This window comes from Chrysemys picta, chromosome 15 (genome assembly GCF_011386835.1).
Source record: "Chrysemys picta bellii isolate R12L10 chromosome 15, ASM1138683v2, whole genome shotgun sequence".
Taxonomy (NCBI): domain Eukaryota; kingdom Metazoa; phylum Chordata; order Testudines; family Emydidae; genus Chrysemys; species Chrysemys picta.
In genome coordinates this window covers 3,201,904-3,215,727 of record NC_088805.1, presented here as the reverse complement: position 1 = coordinate 3,215,727, position 13,824 = coordinate 3,201,904, and the positions used below count along the sequence as shown (strand labels likewise).

Below are 13,824 nucleotides of genomic sequence, written 5' to 3'. Positions count from 1 at the left end.
CTCCTGCCATCCACCTCCACCCTCTGACAAACAGAGGCTAGGGACACCATTACCCGGAGGCCAGCTAAGTGCTAACCTAACAAACACAATACTTGCTGGGCTGGCTGGCATACAAGGGATCCAGTGTCACAGATGCTATGAGGAAACCCATAATGTTGCTCAACAGTCTTTGCTCCAGGATGTGCTGTTACCCCGTGAGAATTTCCCTATTTCCTCATTGAGGATGGGGTGGGGCACCCGGGGAGGGAAGGTTGCTCAGTCTGCAGCTGTGCTTGAGCTATAAAAGCCCCTGGACTGCCCCAGCGCAGACACTGGGAGAGCTCGCATTGTCGACGTTGTGCCGAGAAGATGATGTTCTGGGAGTTCCTGCTGCTGCTGCCCCTGCTTGCAGGGAGCTCAGGTACGTGGGAAGAGGGATTCTGTCGAAGGGTTTGCAGACGGCTGTGTGGGTCTCTCAGCCCCACTGCAGGGCTGAGTTTGGATTCACTGCCACATTTTGGGGGATTGTTTTCAGGCAGATGCTCGTGGGTTGGGGACCAGATTTTCCTCTGCATGTGGCCTGCACCTCGCACGTTCTGGCCCCTGCAGTCTGCACCAATGACAGTAACACAAACACTGATCATTTGGGTTTTGAAAGGGTCTCACTGAGTTGTCTGTTACCCATCCATTCTGCAGGAGCTCTGTGCCCTGACTGAGCCCCGCTCCCTGCTCCCACCTTCCCAGCCCTGCCCCCAGGCTCAGCCCATCCGTGTAGTTTGACTTCTGTATTTGGGGGGGCGGCTCCAGTCAAGCCAACAGGGCCATGCATGGGGGCAGGGGGAGGGACAAATTCTGTGCCGGCTCACAGGGGCATCATTTTAGATTTGGGGGGTGGGTGGGAGGGGATGACTTTAACCATGATTCCAGGGGCTACTTAGGCAACTGAAAACTCTCCTTTTTTTTCCAGATAACTTAGAAATCTCTGACAGGAGCATTGTATCTAATTCCTATACCTAGAAAGAAAATTAAATAAATATTCAACCCACTCAACTCTAAGACCATAAGTGACTTGACACTAGATGTTCTGACATCTTGTGTCAAGTCACTTATGGGACACTGGTTGGGTTTCAAATTGTAATGTAGCTTCTTACTCAGAGACGCTTACTGAAGTCAGAAGGGACCATCGTGATCATCTAGTCTGACCCCTGCACATCGCAGGCCACAGAACCTCCCCCACCCACTCCTGTACTAGACCCCTGAGCTCTGGCTGAGTCACTGAAGTCCTCAAATTATGGTTTAAAGACTTCAAGTTACAGAGAATTCACCATTTACACTAGTTTAAACCTGCACGTGACCCATGACCTATGCTGAAGAGGAAGCGAAAATCCACCAGGGTCTCAGTCAATCTGACCTGGGGGGAAATTCCTTCCCGACCACTAATATGGTGATCAGTTAGACCCTGAGCATGTGGGCAAGATCCACCAGGAAGATACTGGGGAAAGAATTCTCTGTAGTAACTCAGAGCCGTCCCCATCTAGTGTTCCGTCTGCAGTCGTTGGGGATTTTTGCTCCAGGCAATCGCCAATGCGCCATTCACCATTATAGGCAGTCCTGTCGTACCATCCTTCCTTTGGTTAGACTAAACAAGCCGAGCTCTTTGAGTCCCCTCTCATAAGACAGGTTTTCCATTCCTCGGATCATCCTAGTAGCCCTTCTCTGCACCTGTTCCTATTTGAATTCATCTTTCTTAAACATGGGAGATCAGAACTGCGCACAGTACCCCAGAGCGTGAGCCCTTTGGGCTCCCCCTGCCCAACGGTCTCACGCTCTGGGGCTGACAGAAGCCACGACACACAGGGTGGGGCAGGAGGCCGGGCCCATGGGGACAGAGCACGGTGCTGCCCAGCCTGCCAGTGGAGAGGTCGGGGTGAAGGGAGACAAAGCCATGGGCTCCTCTGTCCTGCTGCCCAGACACCACCAGCTGCCAGGTCCTGTGGGCACTGCAGCACCTCCGCCCCATGCAGGCACCCCCAGGCCTGCTCCCTGGCCCTCGCTGAGCCCAGCCTTGCTGTCCCGGGGCTGTGGGAAGGAGCGAGATGGTGATGATCCTAGTGCTAGCCCTGGTTGGCTGAAAGGCACCAGCAACCTGCTCTCTAAGCCAATCAGAATCCAGCAGATCCACAGCCGTCCATAGACAAGGCACCATTGTCCCTCCCCTGCTTCAGTGCCCCCCAAGGGGCTGGAGCTAGGTCTGAGCCACCCGGCCGGCCCCTGGGACAGCACACCCTGGGGACAGTGCACCCACTGACGGCCCTTTAGTGCAGCTCCAGGGCAGAGCGGACACATTACCAGCAGGAGAAGCACCAGTGCGTGCTGATGGCCCCTAGCTCCTTCACCAGGGACCCCCACAGAAATGGACTCCTTCCCTGTGGGGCAAAAAGTGCACAGTGAGTTACCCAACTCTCAGACCCCTCCCACCCTGCCAAGGCAGCATCCCCCTGCACCGGCTCACAGGGACTGGATCCCCCTGCACCGGTTCACAGGGACTGGCAATCTATTTAGCTCACCAAAAGAAGGTTAAGGGGTGACTTGATTAATACCTACATGGGAACAAACATTGGATAATGGACTCTTCAATCTAGGAGAATTAACAGGGACAGTAATTAACCATTGGAACAATTTACCCGGGGTCGTGGTGGATTCTCCATCACTGACAATTTTCAAATCAAGACTGGATATTATTCTAAAAGCTCTGCTCTAGGGATTATTTTGGGGCAGTTCTTTGGCTTGTGTGATACAGGAGGTCAGACGAGATGATCACAATGGTTCCTTCTGGCCTTGCAATCTATGAATCTATGAAACTGGGTCTGCCTGCAGCTGCTGTGAACGTTTAAACTTCAGGCAGCTTCTTGATGGGTACAGTTTGAGACCTTCCTGAGCAACACATGCGGTGTCCATATGGAGCAGAATGGAAGAGCCCCCCTCACGTCCAAACAAAGGTGTTATGGAAAAAGCTCTCAGGCTATCTCAAATACCCCCAGAGAGATCTGCTCTTGTGACCCCATAACTGACCTACACAACTTCCTGGGTGGCTCTTTGGACTGTTCTCTCTAGGGGATATGTCCCGTAGGAACAGAATAGAAATCCCAACAGAAGCAGGAGGGCCTTTTCCATCTTGAACCCTGAGCATTTGTTTATGTGACGTCAGCTCTGGTGAAAGATCCCCAGCTCTGGAGCCATAAGCCCTCTGTTAATCCCCAGTGCTGTCTGGGCAGGGGCAGGTGCAAGGGCAGGGGAAGCTTCCCCCATAATGTGGCTCAGCTCTGATCAGGAGGGACCACCTGTAGTGGTGAGACTGGAGCTCCGTCTCTGTGGTCGATATAATCCTTGGCCTTTCTGTTGCGGATGGCAACAGGGAGCTAGTTAGCACCAGCTGTGATTCTAATACTTTGGGAACTAGAACAGGACCCCCAAACTCATTTCACATGGGCCTCCAAGCAGATATTAGGTGGTAAGAACATTGGGCCACCACCCTCCTATTCTGGATTCAGACCAGTGAGGGACATGTAAGCAAAGGTCTCTACATTAATGACCTGAAGGATGGCGTGGACTGCACTCTGAGCAAGTTTGCAGATGACACTAAACTGGGAGGAGTGGTAGATACGCTGGAGGGTAGGGATAGGATACAGAGGGACCTAGACAAATTAGAGGATTGAGCCAAAAGAAACCTGATGAGGTTCAACAAGGACAAGTGCAGAGTCCTGCACTTAGGACGGAAGAATCCTATGCACTGTTACAGACTAGGGACCGAATGGCTAGGTAGCAGTTCTGCAGAAAAGGACCTAGGGGTTACAGTGGACGAGAAGCTGGATATGAGTCGACAGTGTGCCCTTGTTGCCAAGAAGGCTAATGGCATTTTGGGCTGTATAAGTAGGGGCATTGCCAGCAAATCGAGGGACATGATCATTCCCCTCTATTTGACATTGGTGAGGACTCATCTGGAATACTGTGTCCAGTTTTGGGCCCCACACTACAAGAAGGATGTGGAAGAATTAGAAAGAGTCCAGCGGAGGGTAACAAAAATGATTAGCAACAGAGGGTCCTGTGGCACCTTTAAGACTAACAGAAGTATTGGGAGCATAAGCTTTCGTGGGTAAGAACCTCACTTCTACAGAGCATCTTGCATCTGAAGAAGTGAGGTTCTTACCCATGAAAGCTTATGCTCCCAATACTTCTGTTAGTCTTAAAGGTGCCACAGGACCCTCTGTTGCTTTTTACAGATTCAGACTAACACGGCTACTCCTCTGAAAAATGATTAGGGGTCTGGAGCACCTGACTTATGAGGAGAGGCTGAGGGAACTGGGATTGTTTAGTCTCCAGAAGAGAAGAATGAGGGGGGATTTGATAGCTGCTTTCAACTACCTGAAGGGGGGTTCCAAAGAGGATGGAGCTCGGCTGTTCTCAGTGGGGGCAGATGACAGAACAAGGAGTAATGGTCTCAAGTTGCAGTGGGGGAGGTTTAGGTTGGATATTAGGAAATAGTTTTTCACTAGGAGGGTGGTGAAGCACTGGAATGGGTTACCTGGGGAGGTGGTGGAATCTCCTTCCTTAGAGGTTTTTAAGGCCCGGCTTGACAAAGCCCTGGCTGGGATGATTTAGTTGGGGTTGGTCCTGCTTTGAGCAGGGGGTTGGACTAGATGATCTCCTGAGGTCCCTTCCAACCCCGATAGTCTGTGATTCTACATCCTCAGCCACCAGGGCAGGCTCCAGGGACCAGCAAACCAAGCAGGTGCTTGGGGCGGCACATTTTCAGGGGCGGCATTCCAGCCACCCATTTTTTTTTGCTTGGGGCGGCGAAAGCCTAGAGCCGGCCCTGGCAGCAGCAGCGGTTAGCGTCGGGGAGCAGCGCCCGCACCTTATGGCTGGGCGGGCTCCGAGCGAGGGACAGTCGGGCTGGGGGCCGCCCCGTGAGGCGTATGGAGCCGCCTGCAGGTGCCGCAGGGCGGCCGCCCCCAGTGCCGCAGCTGCGGCTGGGCGAAGCGGCCCGAGCTGTCCAGGGACTGCGGCAGGACAGCCAAGAGCAGCAGCAGCAGCGGGGCCATAGAGGGCGGGGTGCTGCCTTGCAGGGCCCGCGTCCCGCTCTTTGGGGCTCCGCTCCCTCTAGGGCTGCCCTGCCCCGGCTCCTCAGCCCCCTGCCGGGGCAGTCCCCCGGCTCTGCCCTCCCGGGTCCCGGCCGGTCCTGGAGGTGGGAGCCCCGGCTGGAGGGACCTTGGACTGAGGTGCGGCCCAGGAGCCCCGCTGCTTACCCCGACTCCGCCAGCGCTGGACCAGCTGGAGGCGAGGGGGGAGCAGGCGGAGTCAGCATTGGTGGGGGGAAGCCCAGCGCTGGGGCAGCAGGGAGTGCAGTTGGGGTGGGGAGGAGAACCCAGGGTTGGGGCAGCAGGGGGTGCGGGTGGGGGAGGTTTGGTGGGAGGGAGAGCCCAGGGCTGGGGCAGCAGGGGGTGCAGGTGAGGTGGGGGGAGAGCCCAGCGCTGGGGCGGCAGGGGTGCGGGTGGGGGGGACAGTCCAGGGCTGGGGTGGCAGGGGAGGTCAAGGGGAGCCCAGGGCTGGGGTGGGGGGCAGCCAAAAATTTTTTTGCTTGGGACGACAAAAAACCTAGAGCCGGCCTTGTCAGGCACCCAGACCCCAAGCTCTCTCTCTTTTGTGGCTATTTCTCCTGCTTGCTAACAAGTCCACGTGCATGAACATTCTCAGTCTGCTTTTCAGCTCTGGACTGCACTGAGATACCGGGGTCATTAAAGCAGATTGATGCCAGTAATGGGCAGGTGTTTGGAGTGAACAGCGCAGGCAATATTTACACGCTGTACGGAGACAGCTGGGCCCAGCTGCCGGGCTACTTGAAACACGTCACGGTTGGTCCTGCCGGAGTCTGGGGTGTGAACAACAACAACAACATCTACAAGCTGGTGGGAGGAAGCTGGCAACAGGTCACAGGTAACGTATGAGCTTTGATATGTCGCAGGGACGACAAAATTAGCCTCTGTTAGGATCCTGTGCCCAGTTCCAAACTCCGACCCCAGGCGGTTGTCACAATTCCCACCAGATGGGCCACTCTTAGGGTCTGACTACAGTTTGCCTGTATAGTTACATTGGTACCGGTTTTGTACCATGAACTCTATAGGGAAGCTGATCTAGTTGAATTGGTGCAACCCCCGAATGTAGATGCAGTTGGATAGGTATGAAGGTGCTTATGTCCGTACATATTATTTTGGGAAATGTAGGGAAATAAGCGATGCTGGTGTGAGCCCCTTGTTACTGGTCCAATTGTGGGGGGTGGCATTGCTTTCATTCTATGCGTTTCCAGACTGATACAAAGCAGTACAAAAACACGCGTAGTCCAGTCCTTAAACTGAAATCAGAATATTCACACAGGCCTGTCTGCACATGGCTTGTACACCAGTCTGACTATGTTGGATAGGAGTGTGATTTTCTACCAAAATAGCTACATCCATACAACTTTCTACACTTGGGTTATATCCATATAAAGGTGCCTTTTACCAGCATATCCTCTGGGTATAAGCACCTTCAGACCGGTGCTAGTAGCTGAAAGCCCAGGCTATCAAAGAAGTGTGGCAGTTGGACCACGTAATCTGGGCAGTCTAGACGTTCTAGGCTTCAGAGTGACACATTGAGAGGTGACAATCCTGAAATCTTTTTATATAGATAACTGAGCCCACAGTAGAGGCTTTGTACTACAGGGGTTTACACTGGCTTCACACCATTGGTTAAAGCAGTGCAACCTTCTTGTGTAGACAAGGCCTAATCGACTTAAGGGAAATGAAATCAGATACTCTTAAAGCAAACTAAATGTCCTCACAGGCTTTGGCAGCAGTTGAATTAAATTAGGGACATTTAAACTGGTACAATGCAGTGTGTACACACGCCCTGACACTCACAAGCCCCCTGTGAGGTGGGAACATTTATTGGCCCCATATTCCAGGCACTGAGAGATTAACCTCCATGTTTCCAAACCTGAGTGCACAAATGTTAACACCTAACTACAAAAACAACAAGGAGTCTGGTGGCACCTTAAAGACTAACCGATTTATTTGTGCATAAGCTTTCGTGAGTTAAAACCTCACTTCTTCGGATGCATAGAGACTCTGCATCCGAAGAAGTGAGGTTTTAACTCACGAAAGCTTATGCCCAAATAAATCTGTTAGTCTTTAAGGTGCCACCAGACTCCTTGTTGTTTTTGTATATACAGACTAACACGGCTACCCCCTGATACTTAACACCTAACTAAGACATCCTGATTTCCAGGGGTGCTAAGCACTGACGACTCCCACTGGTGTCAATGGGAGCTCTCCGTGCTCAGTACCTCTTATAATCAGGCCCTTGTTGCCCTAAGTGGCTTTCCAAGGGCCATTAATCAAGTTGGGAGAGGACTGGCAACCAAACCCAGGAATCCTGATCTCAGGCCACTGCTCCAAACACTAGACCCCACGTCTCTGACGGATTTCTCTCTCTCCTCTCACCCCTGGTGTCTAGTTATATTTCTGGCTGAGTTCTCAATAGGTGGTTTACTTCCTTATTTTCTCCATGCTGCTCCAGCCCTGCTCTTTCCTCTGAACATTGTTTTTCCCTTGTTTGTTTTTAGGGCTGCTCAAGCAAATTGACGCGGGTGGAGACATGTTTGTCGCTGGTGTCAACATGTATGATGACATCTTCTGTCTGTCTCGTCCAGCAGCGGTCTCTGCGAACGGTGCCTCTGGCTTGCCCTGGGTCAATATTGCAGGAAAGCTGAAGTACTACAGCTGTGGTTTGTGGGGCTGCTGGGGAGTTAACTCAGCTGATGATATCTATTTCCGGTTTGATGTCACCCCGGATTCTTGTGAAGGATCCAGGTGGGAACAGATTCCAGGCAAGCTGTCCATGATTGAGGTCGGGACCGACGGCTCTGTCTACGGCGTGAACAGTGCAGGACAAGTATATCGCAGGTACAGTAAAAGGAGAAGACAGGAGGGAGGATTTCTCCCATGAGGGATCAGGGCCATTCATACCCGTCACTAAGAGCACAGAGAGAACAGGATGTTGCCTGATGCTGTGGAACAAGCCAACTCTGGTGCCTAATGTTCACTGATTCCCTAATGAGCTGATTCCAGGGCTCTCCAGCATCCCAATGACCTCACAATGCGGCACCCACTGTTGCCTAATTGAGAGGACTCCACTGCTAACTAGCAGGGAACCAAAAAAGGGAGTGAGGCACACTGCAGAGGTTCTGCTGTCTTGGGGAACTCTTGGAAGCCTGAGCTCTGCATATTATAGGTAGCACAGATAGTCCTGCTCATTCCCGTCACAGCGCCTCTGCGCACCCAAACTGCGCATGTGCCATCTCCACACAGTGACGGAGCATCCTCCAGCCTAGGGTTGAGAACATAAGAACGGCCATACTGGCTCAGACCAAAGATCCATCTAGTCCAGTGTCCTGTCTTCCAACTGTGGCCAATGCCAGGTGCCCCAGAGGGAATGAACAGAACAGATAATCATCAAGTGATCCATCCCCTTGTCACCTCTTCCCAGCTTCTGGCAAACAGAGGCTAGGGACACCATCCCTGCCCAGCCTCGCTAATAGCCATTGATGGACCTATCCTCCATGAATTTATCTAGTTCTTTTTTTAACCCTCTTATAGTCGTCTTGGCCTTCACAACATCCTCTGGCAAAGAGTTCCACAGGTTGACTGTGCATTGTGTGAAGAAACACTTCCTTTTGTTTGTTTTAAACCTGCTGCCTCTTCATTTCATTTTTTGACCTCTAGTTCTTGTCTTATGAGAAGGAGTAAATAACACTTATTTATTTTCTCCACACCAGTCATGATTTTATAGACCTCAATCATATCCCCCCTTAATTGTCTCTTTTCCAAGCTGAAAAGTCCCAGTCTTAGTAATCTCTCCCCATATAGAAGCTGTTCCATACCCCTAATCATTTTTGTTGCCCTTTTCTGAACCTTTTCCAATTCCAATATATTGTTTTTTGAGATGGGGCGACCACATCTGCACACTGTATTCAAGATGTGGGCGTACCATAGATTTATATAAAGGCAATATGATATTTTCTGTCTTATTATCTATTCCTTTCTTAATGATGCCCAACATTCTGTTTGCTTTTTTGATGCCGCTGCACATTGAGTGGATTTTTCAGAGAACTATCCACAATAACTCCAAGATCTCTTTCTTTAGTGGTAACAGCTAATTTAGACCCCATCATTTTATATGTATAGTTGAGATTATGTTTTCCAATGTGCATTACTTTGCATTTATCATCATTGAATTTCATCTGCCATTTTGTTGCCCAGTCACCCAATTCTGAAAGATCCTTTTGTAGCTCTGCCTGGGACTTAACTATCTTGAGTAGTTTTGTATCATCTGCAAATTTTGCCACCTCACTGTTTCCCTCTTTTTCCAGATCATTTATGAATATGTTGAATGGGATTGGTCCCAGTACAGACCCCTGGGGGACACCACTATTTACCTCTCTCCATTCTGAAAATGTATTTATTCCTACCATTTGTTTCCTATCTTTTAACCAGTTACCAGTCCATGAGAGGACCTTCCTTCTTATCCCATGACAGCTTACTTTGCTTAAGAGCCTTTGTTGAGGGACCTTGTCAAAGGCTTTCTGACAATCTAAGTACTCTATATCTGCTGGATCCCCTCCGTCCACATGCTTTTTGACCCCCCTCAAAGAATTCTAGTAGATTGGTGAGGCATGATTTCCCTTTACAAAAAACATGTTGACTCTTTCCCAACAAATTATGTTCATCTATGTGTCAGAACTGTTGGGTGATACCATCTGGTCCTGTTGACTTATTACTGTTTAGTTTGCAATTGCTCCACCTGGCAGCAGGAGTTCCTGTGGAGCCAAGCACAGGAACTCAATGTCCCCCATGCTCGGCCCAGGCAGGGGGAGGAAGACACTCCCAGACTGGAATGGAGTGGGAGCAGGGGAGGGGAGAGAACTGCATATTCCTGGAGTGCTGTGGGATTCCCTTGGTGTTCTCTAGACCGCTCTCTCACTGGCTTTCATTCCATGTCACCTGCCAAGACAGAGGAAAGGCCCCATGTAGTTTTCAAGCAGGAATGTTTCCCTGGAGAGGATGTTCCCTGCCCTTCTGCCCTCAGCCCACACCGCAGGGAGATGAAGCTTGCTCAGCTCTGATCCTGCCATCTTAATAGGGTCTAGCCAGACACTCGTGTAGGAGGATGGGTGCTGCAATGCAGGGCTGTGAGTGGACAGCAAGGAGACACATGTGCTGGGGCTACCCTCTGGGCTGCTCTCCACAGGCTGGGATAGAGGTGGAGTCCTTCTCTTAGCAGACCTGTATTAAAACCAGTCCTGTCAACTTCCTTTCAGGGATGGAATCACTAAAAGCAACCCCATCGGCACCTCCTGGACCCAGATGGCCGGTTTCATCTGCAAATGCAAACATGTGTCCTATGACCTGGGCCAGCTGTGGCTTATCACTGACCAGGACAAGATTGTGAAATGCCGGATCTAAATGAGACTCCCGCCATCTCAGCTCACAGTGATTAACAGTGTCCATTTAAGCTCTCTCGCTCTCTCTCGCTCTCTCTTCCTTCCCCCCACGCCCCAGTGCTTAATTTGTACCAGCCTCAGCTGAGCCCCGGCACCTCTTGGCTTGGCAGTGCAGAGCCCCGGCACCTCAGGCTTGGCTGTTCATAGCAACGGCACCTCTGGGTTTGCCGTGTCAGTTCTGAAAGTAACAAATTGCTTGAGCCACAGCACCTCTTTCATTGCAAATTAAGCCCTGCTCCACTGCCTTGTCCAGGTTTTCTACATTCCTTCTCCAGCCAGTGGTATGAAGCTTTTGTTCCAAGGGTAAAATCGAGTCCCACAAAATAGAGCCAACAATGTTCATCATTACCTGCTCTTTCGCTGCCCCTGCCCTGCCTCTGGCCCCGCCCCCGGATGCACATACTTCTCCTCTGATAAAATTCAATGGCTGGAAACTGAACAGACAAGGTCCAAGCTGAAAACAAAGGGCAGTGTTTTTAGCTATGAGGGAAGTCAACCATACGAACAGATCCTCAAGGGATGTGGTAAATTCTCCATCCCTTGGAGTCTTTCAATTAAGACTGGTTGTCTGTGTAAATGCTCTGATATACTCTGTATCAACTGCATGCTGTTGGGTGCGATGCAAACGTCACTGCATGACATCTGTGGCCTGTGTTCTGTAGGCAATCAGACTAGACAGTCATAATTGCCCCCTTCTGGACGTTATAGTTATGACTCTAAGAGCCCATTGCATTAGCAACACACAAAACTGAGCTAGGGCATAGGAAGAACTTCCAAGAGAATTAGAAAGAAAAACAAAATTTAAGTAACCCCCCAAGTAGGTAATTTTCTCTGCCTTTCTGCAAACGTCACCGTCACCAACTGCCTGTGTTACAAGGTTCTCCCTCAGTTAGCCTGATTTCAGCCTCTCCACTTCAGAAGGTCCCAGCATGATCAGTTCATAATAAGGAACCAGGGCCAAGTTATTACACACACGCTGTCCTGAGTTCGGTGCCAGAGGCTCTGCATATCCAGCCCTCTCCCCCTGCATTTCCATTCTGATAAATCCAACTATCTGCATCACCAGCTAAGAAAGAAGAGAGGCCACATGTATCCAACAGGATGGCTGTGGAACCAGAGCTGCTCTCTCTAGGCTGAGCAGGAAAGAGCTGGGAAAGGTTTGAAGTTTCTGTCTTGCTCACTCTTGTTGGGGGAGCAGCTGGGATTCCCCTCTGCCTGGGGCTGTATTTGTGTCAATAAAGTCTTGCAGCATCTCGTGTGCTCTCCTTGTCATTTTGTGCTCACTGGAATCAATACAACTGAAGTTTGGGGGAGTGCTGTGGTGCTAGGGGTTCAGCAGTCCAGAAACCAAGCGTGTTTTGTGGAAAGAGAAACAGCCTGAGCTCCACAACACACTAGCCCTGGTGTGTGCGACATCATTATCTCCTCTGGCCTGTCAACCCTCCCACTCAGCTAGTCTTCCCCCTGCTCCCCCACAATGCTCACTCGAGCAGTCTATGTTGCCCTGCTAATCTGTTCTTCTCCTTCCCTCACTTCTGACACACGCTGCCAGGGAGAGGAGACAAGGGCGATCAAGGGTGAGCTGGTCATTCTGCCTCACACTGGTCCCCCTCTCCCTTGCCATGTGCCCCATGTACAGTCAGGAATCCTGATGAGTCACCTGACTGAGCAGGCGGTGTTCTGCAGGAGGGCAGAGCTCCCACCTTGCCATCGCAGTCAGAGAGAGATGGGCAAGTGAGAACCAAAATCCATCTCTCTACAGTCTGTGCAATCCTCCCCAACACAGCCTCGGGCTGGGCTTTGTAGCCAAACTCGCCCCTTTAGACTGAATCAGAACAATGAACCATGGCTAACTGAGAGGTCTCAATAAGAAGTCGGTCCAATAAAAGATATTACCTCACCCACCTTGTCTCTGATATCCTGGGACCGATCCAGCTACAACAACACTGCTGCTCTCAAAATGTAACTGTAACTGGGGAATCTTCATCAAATGGGTGGGTTTCTAGTGGGACTCCGCAGGGACTGGTTTTTGGCCCGACACTATTTAACATTTTTATCAATGACCTGGAAGAAAACATAAAATCATCACTGAGAAAGTCTGCAGATGACACAAATTGGGGGGGTGGTAAATAATGAAGAGGACAGGTCACTGCTACAGAGCAAACTGGATCGCTGAGTCGCCTGGGCGCAAGCAAACAGACGTTTTAATCTAGCTGCATGTAAATGTATAGATCTAGGAACAAAGAACACAGGCCAGACTTACAGGATGGGGGACTCCTTCCTGGGAAGCAGTGACTCTGAAAGAGACTTGGATCATGGTGGATAATCAGCTGAACGTGAGCTCCCAGCTTGATGCCGTGGCCAAAAGGGCTAATGCGATCCTGGGATACATAAACAGGAGAATCTCGAGTAGGAGCAGAGAGGTTATTTTACCTCTGCATTTGGCACTGGTGCAGCCACAGCTGGAATCCTGTGTCCAGTTCTGGGGTCCACAGTTCAAGAAGGATGCTGATAAATTATAGTATGAAAAACTGCTACATGTAGGAATTTACTACCTAGGGTACACTGAGCACGCTCACACAAACTGAGCATGCTCAGTAACATCTGTGAAGGCACTGCCAGAGGATTGGTCACTGACCAATGCAGGCTCTGCAGACAAGAGCATCTTTACCTCATCAAAACCCCTTCTGATGCACCTCTGACCAAATCACCTGAGTAGGTTGGTGCTTTTCACATAAGTCTGTGATTGGGGCCACAATGTCGCTGAACCCCCCTCCCCCCAAACCTCCTGTAATAGTTCACCACGCCTATTAAGGATTGGACACAGGCCACTTGACAATGGTGTCCATCTTAAGAGGGTCGGGGAATATTTGCCCCCCAACCCCAACTCAGTGTCCTAGATAGGGGACTTTGACTGCCTCTATCTTGCACTTAGATGGTTTTATGGTTAGACCAGCTCCCTTGAGCTTTGATAGCACAACCCCCAGGTGCTCCTGGTGGTCGTCCCAGGTGTTGCTGAATACGGCAATGTCATCTATGTACGCCCTGGCATAGTTCTGAAAACCATTTAACACTTTGTTGACCAGTTTCTGGAATGTTGCACAAGCATTTACCAAACCAGAAGGTAACAGCGTGAATTTATAGAGCCCTATGTCAGTGATAAAAGCAGACGTGTGTTGTGCCTCTTCTTCCAGAGGGATTTGCCAGTAACCTCTAGTTAAATCAAAACTGCACTGTGCCCTTGCAGC

General features: G+C 50.6%; 1 protein-coding gene across 2 annotated transcripts; it reads left to right on the top strand.

Moving 5' to 3' along the window:
• Nucleotides 1-224: 224 nt before the first annotated feature.
• On the top strand, nt 225-11,830 carry LOC135975784 (fish-egg lectin-like). Of its 2 annotated transcripts, none has more exons than XM_065568240.1 (4): nt 225-400; nt 5,734-5,973; nt 7,640-7,979; nt 10,394-11,830. In XM_065568240.1, the coding sequence occupies exons 1-4, from the start codon at nt 349-351 to the stop codon at nt 10,536-10,538; spliced, it is 777 nt and encodes a 258-aa protein (XP_065424312.1). In that variant the 5' UTR covers nt 225-348; the 3' UTR covers nt 10,539-11,830. The 2 variants fall into 2 exon arrangements, with proteins under 2 accessions (XP_065424312.1, XP_065424313.1); XM_065568241.1 differs by having other exon boundaries at nt 241-400; nt 5,746-5,973.
• The last annotated feature ends 1,994 nt before the right edge of the window (nt 11,831-13,824 follow it).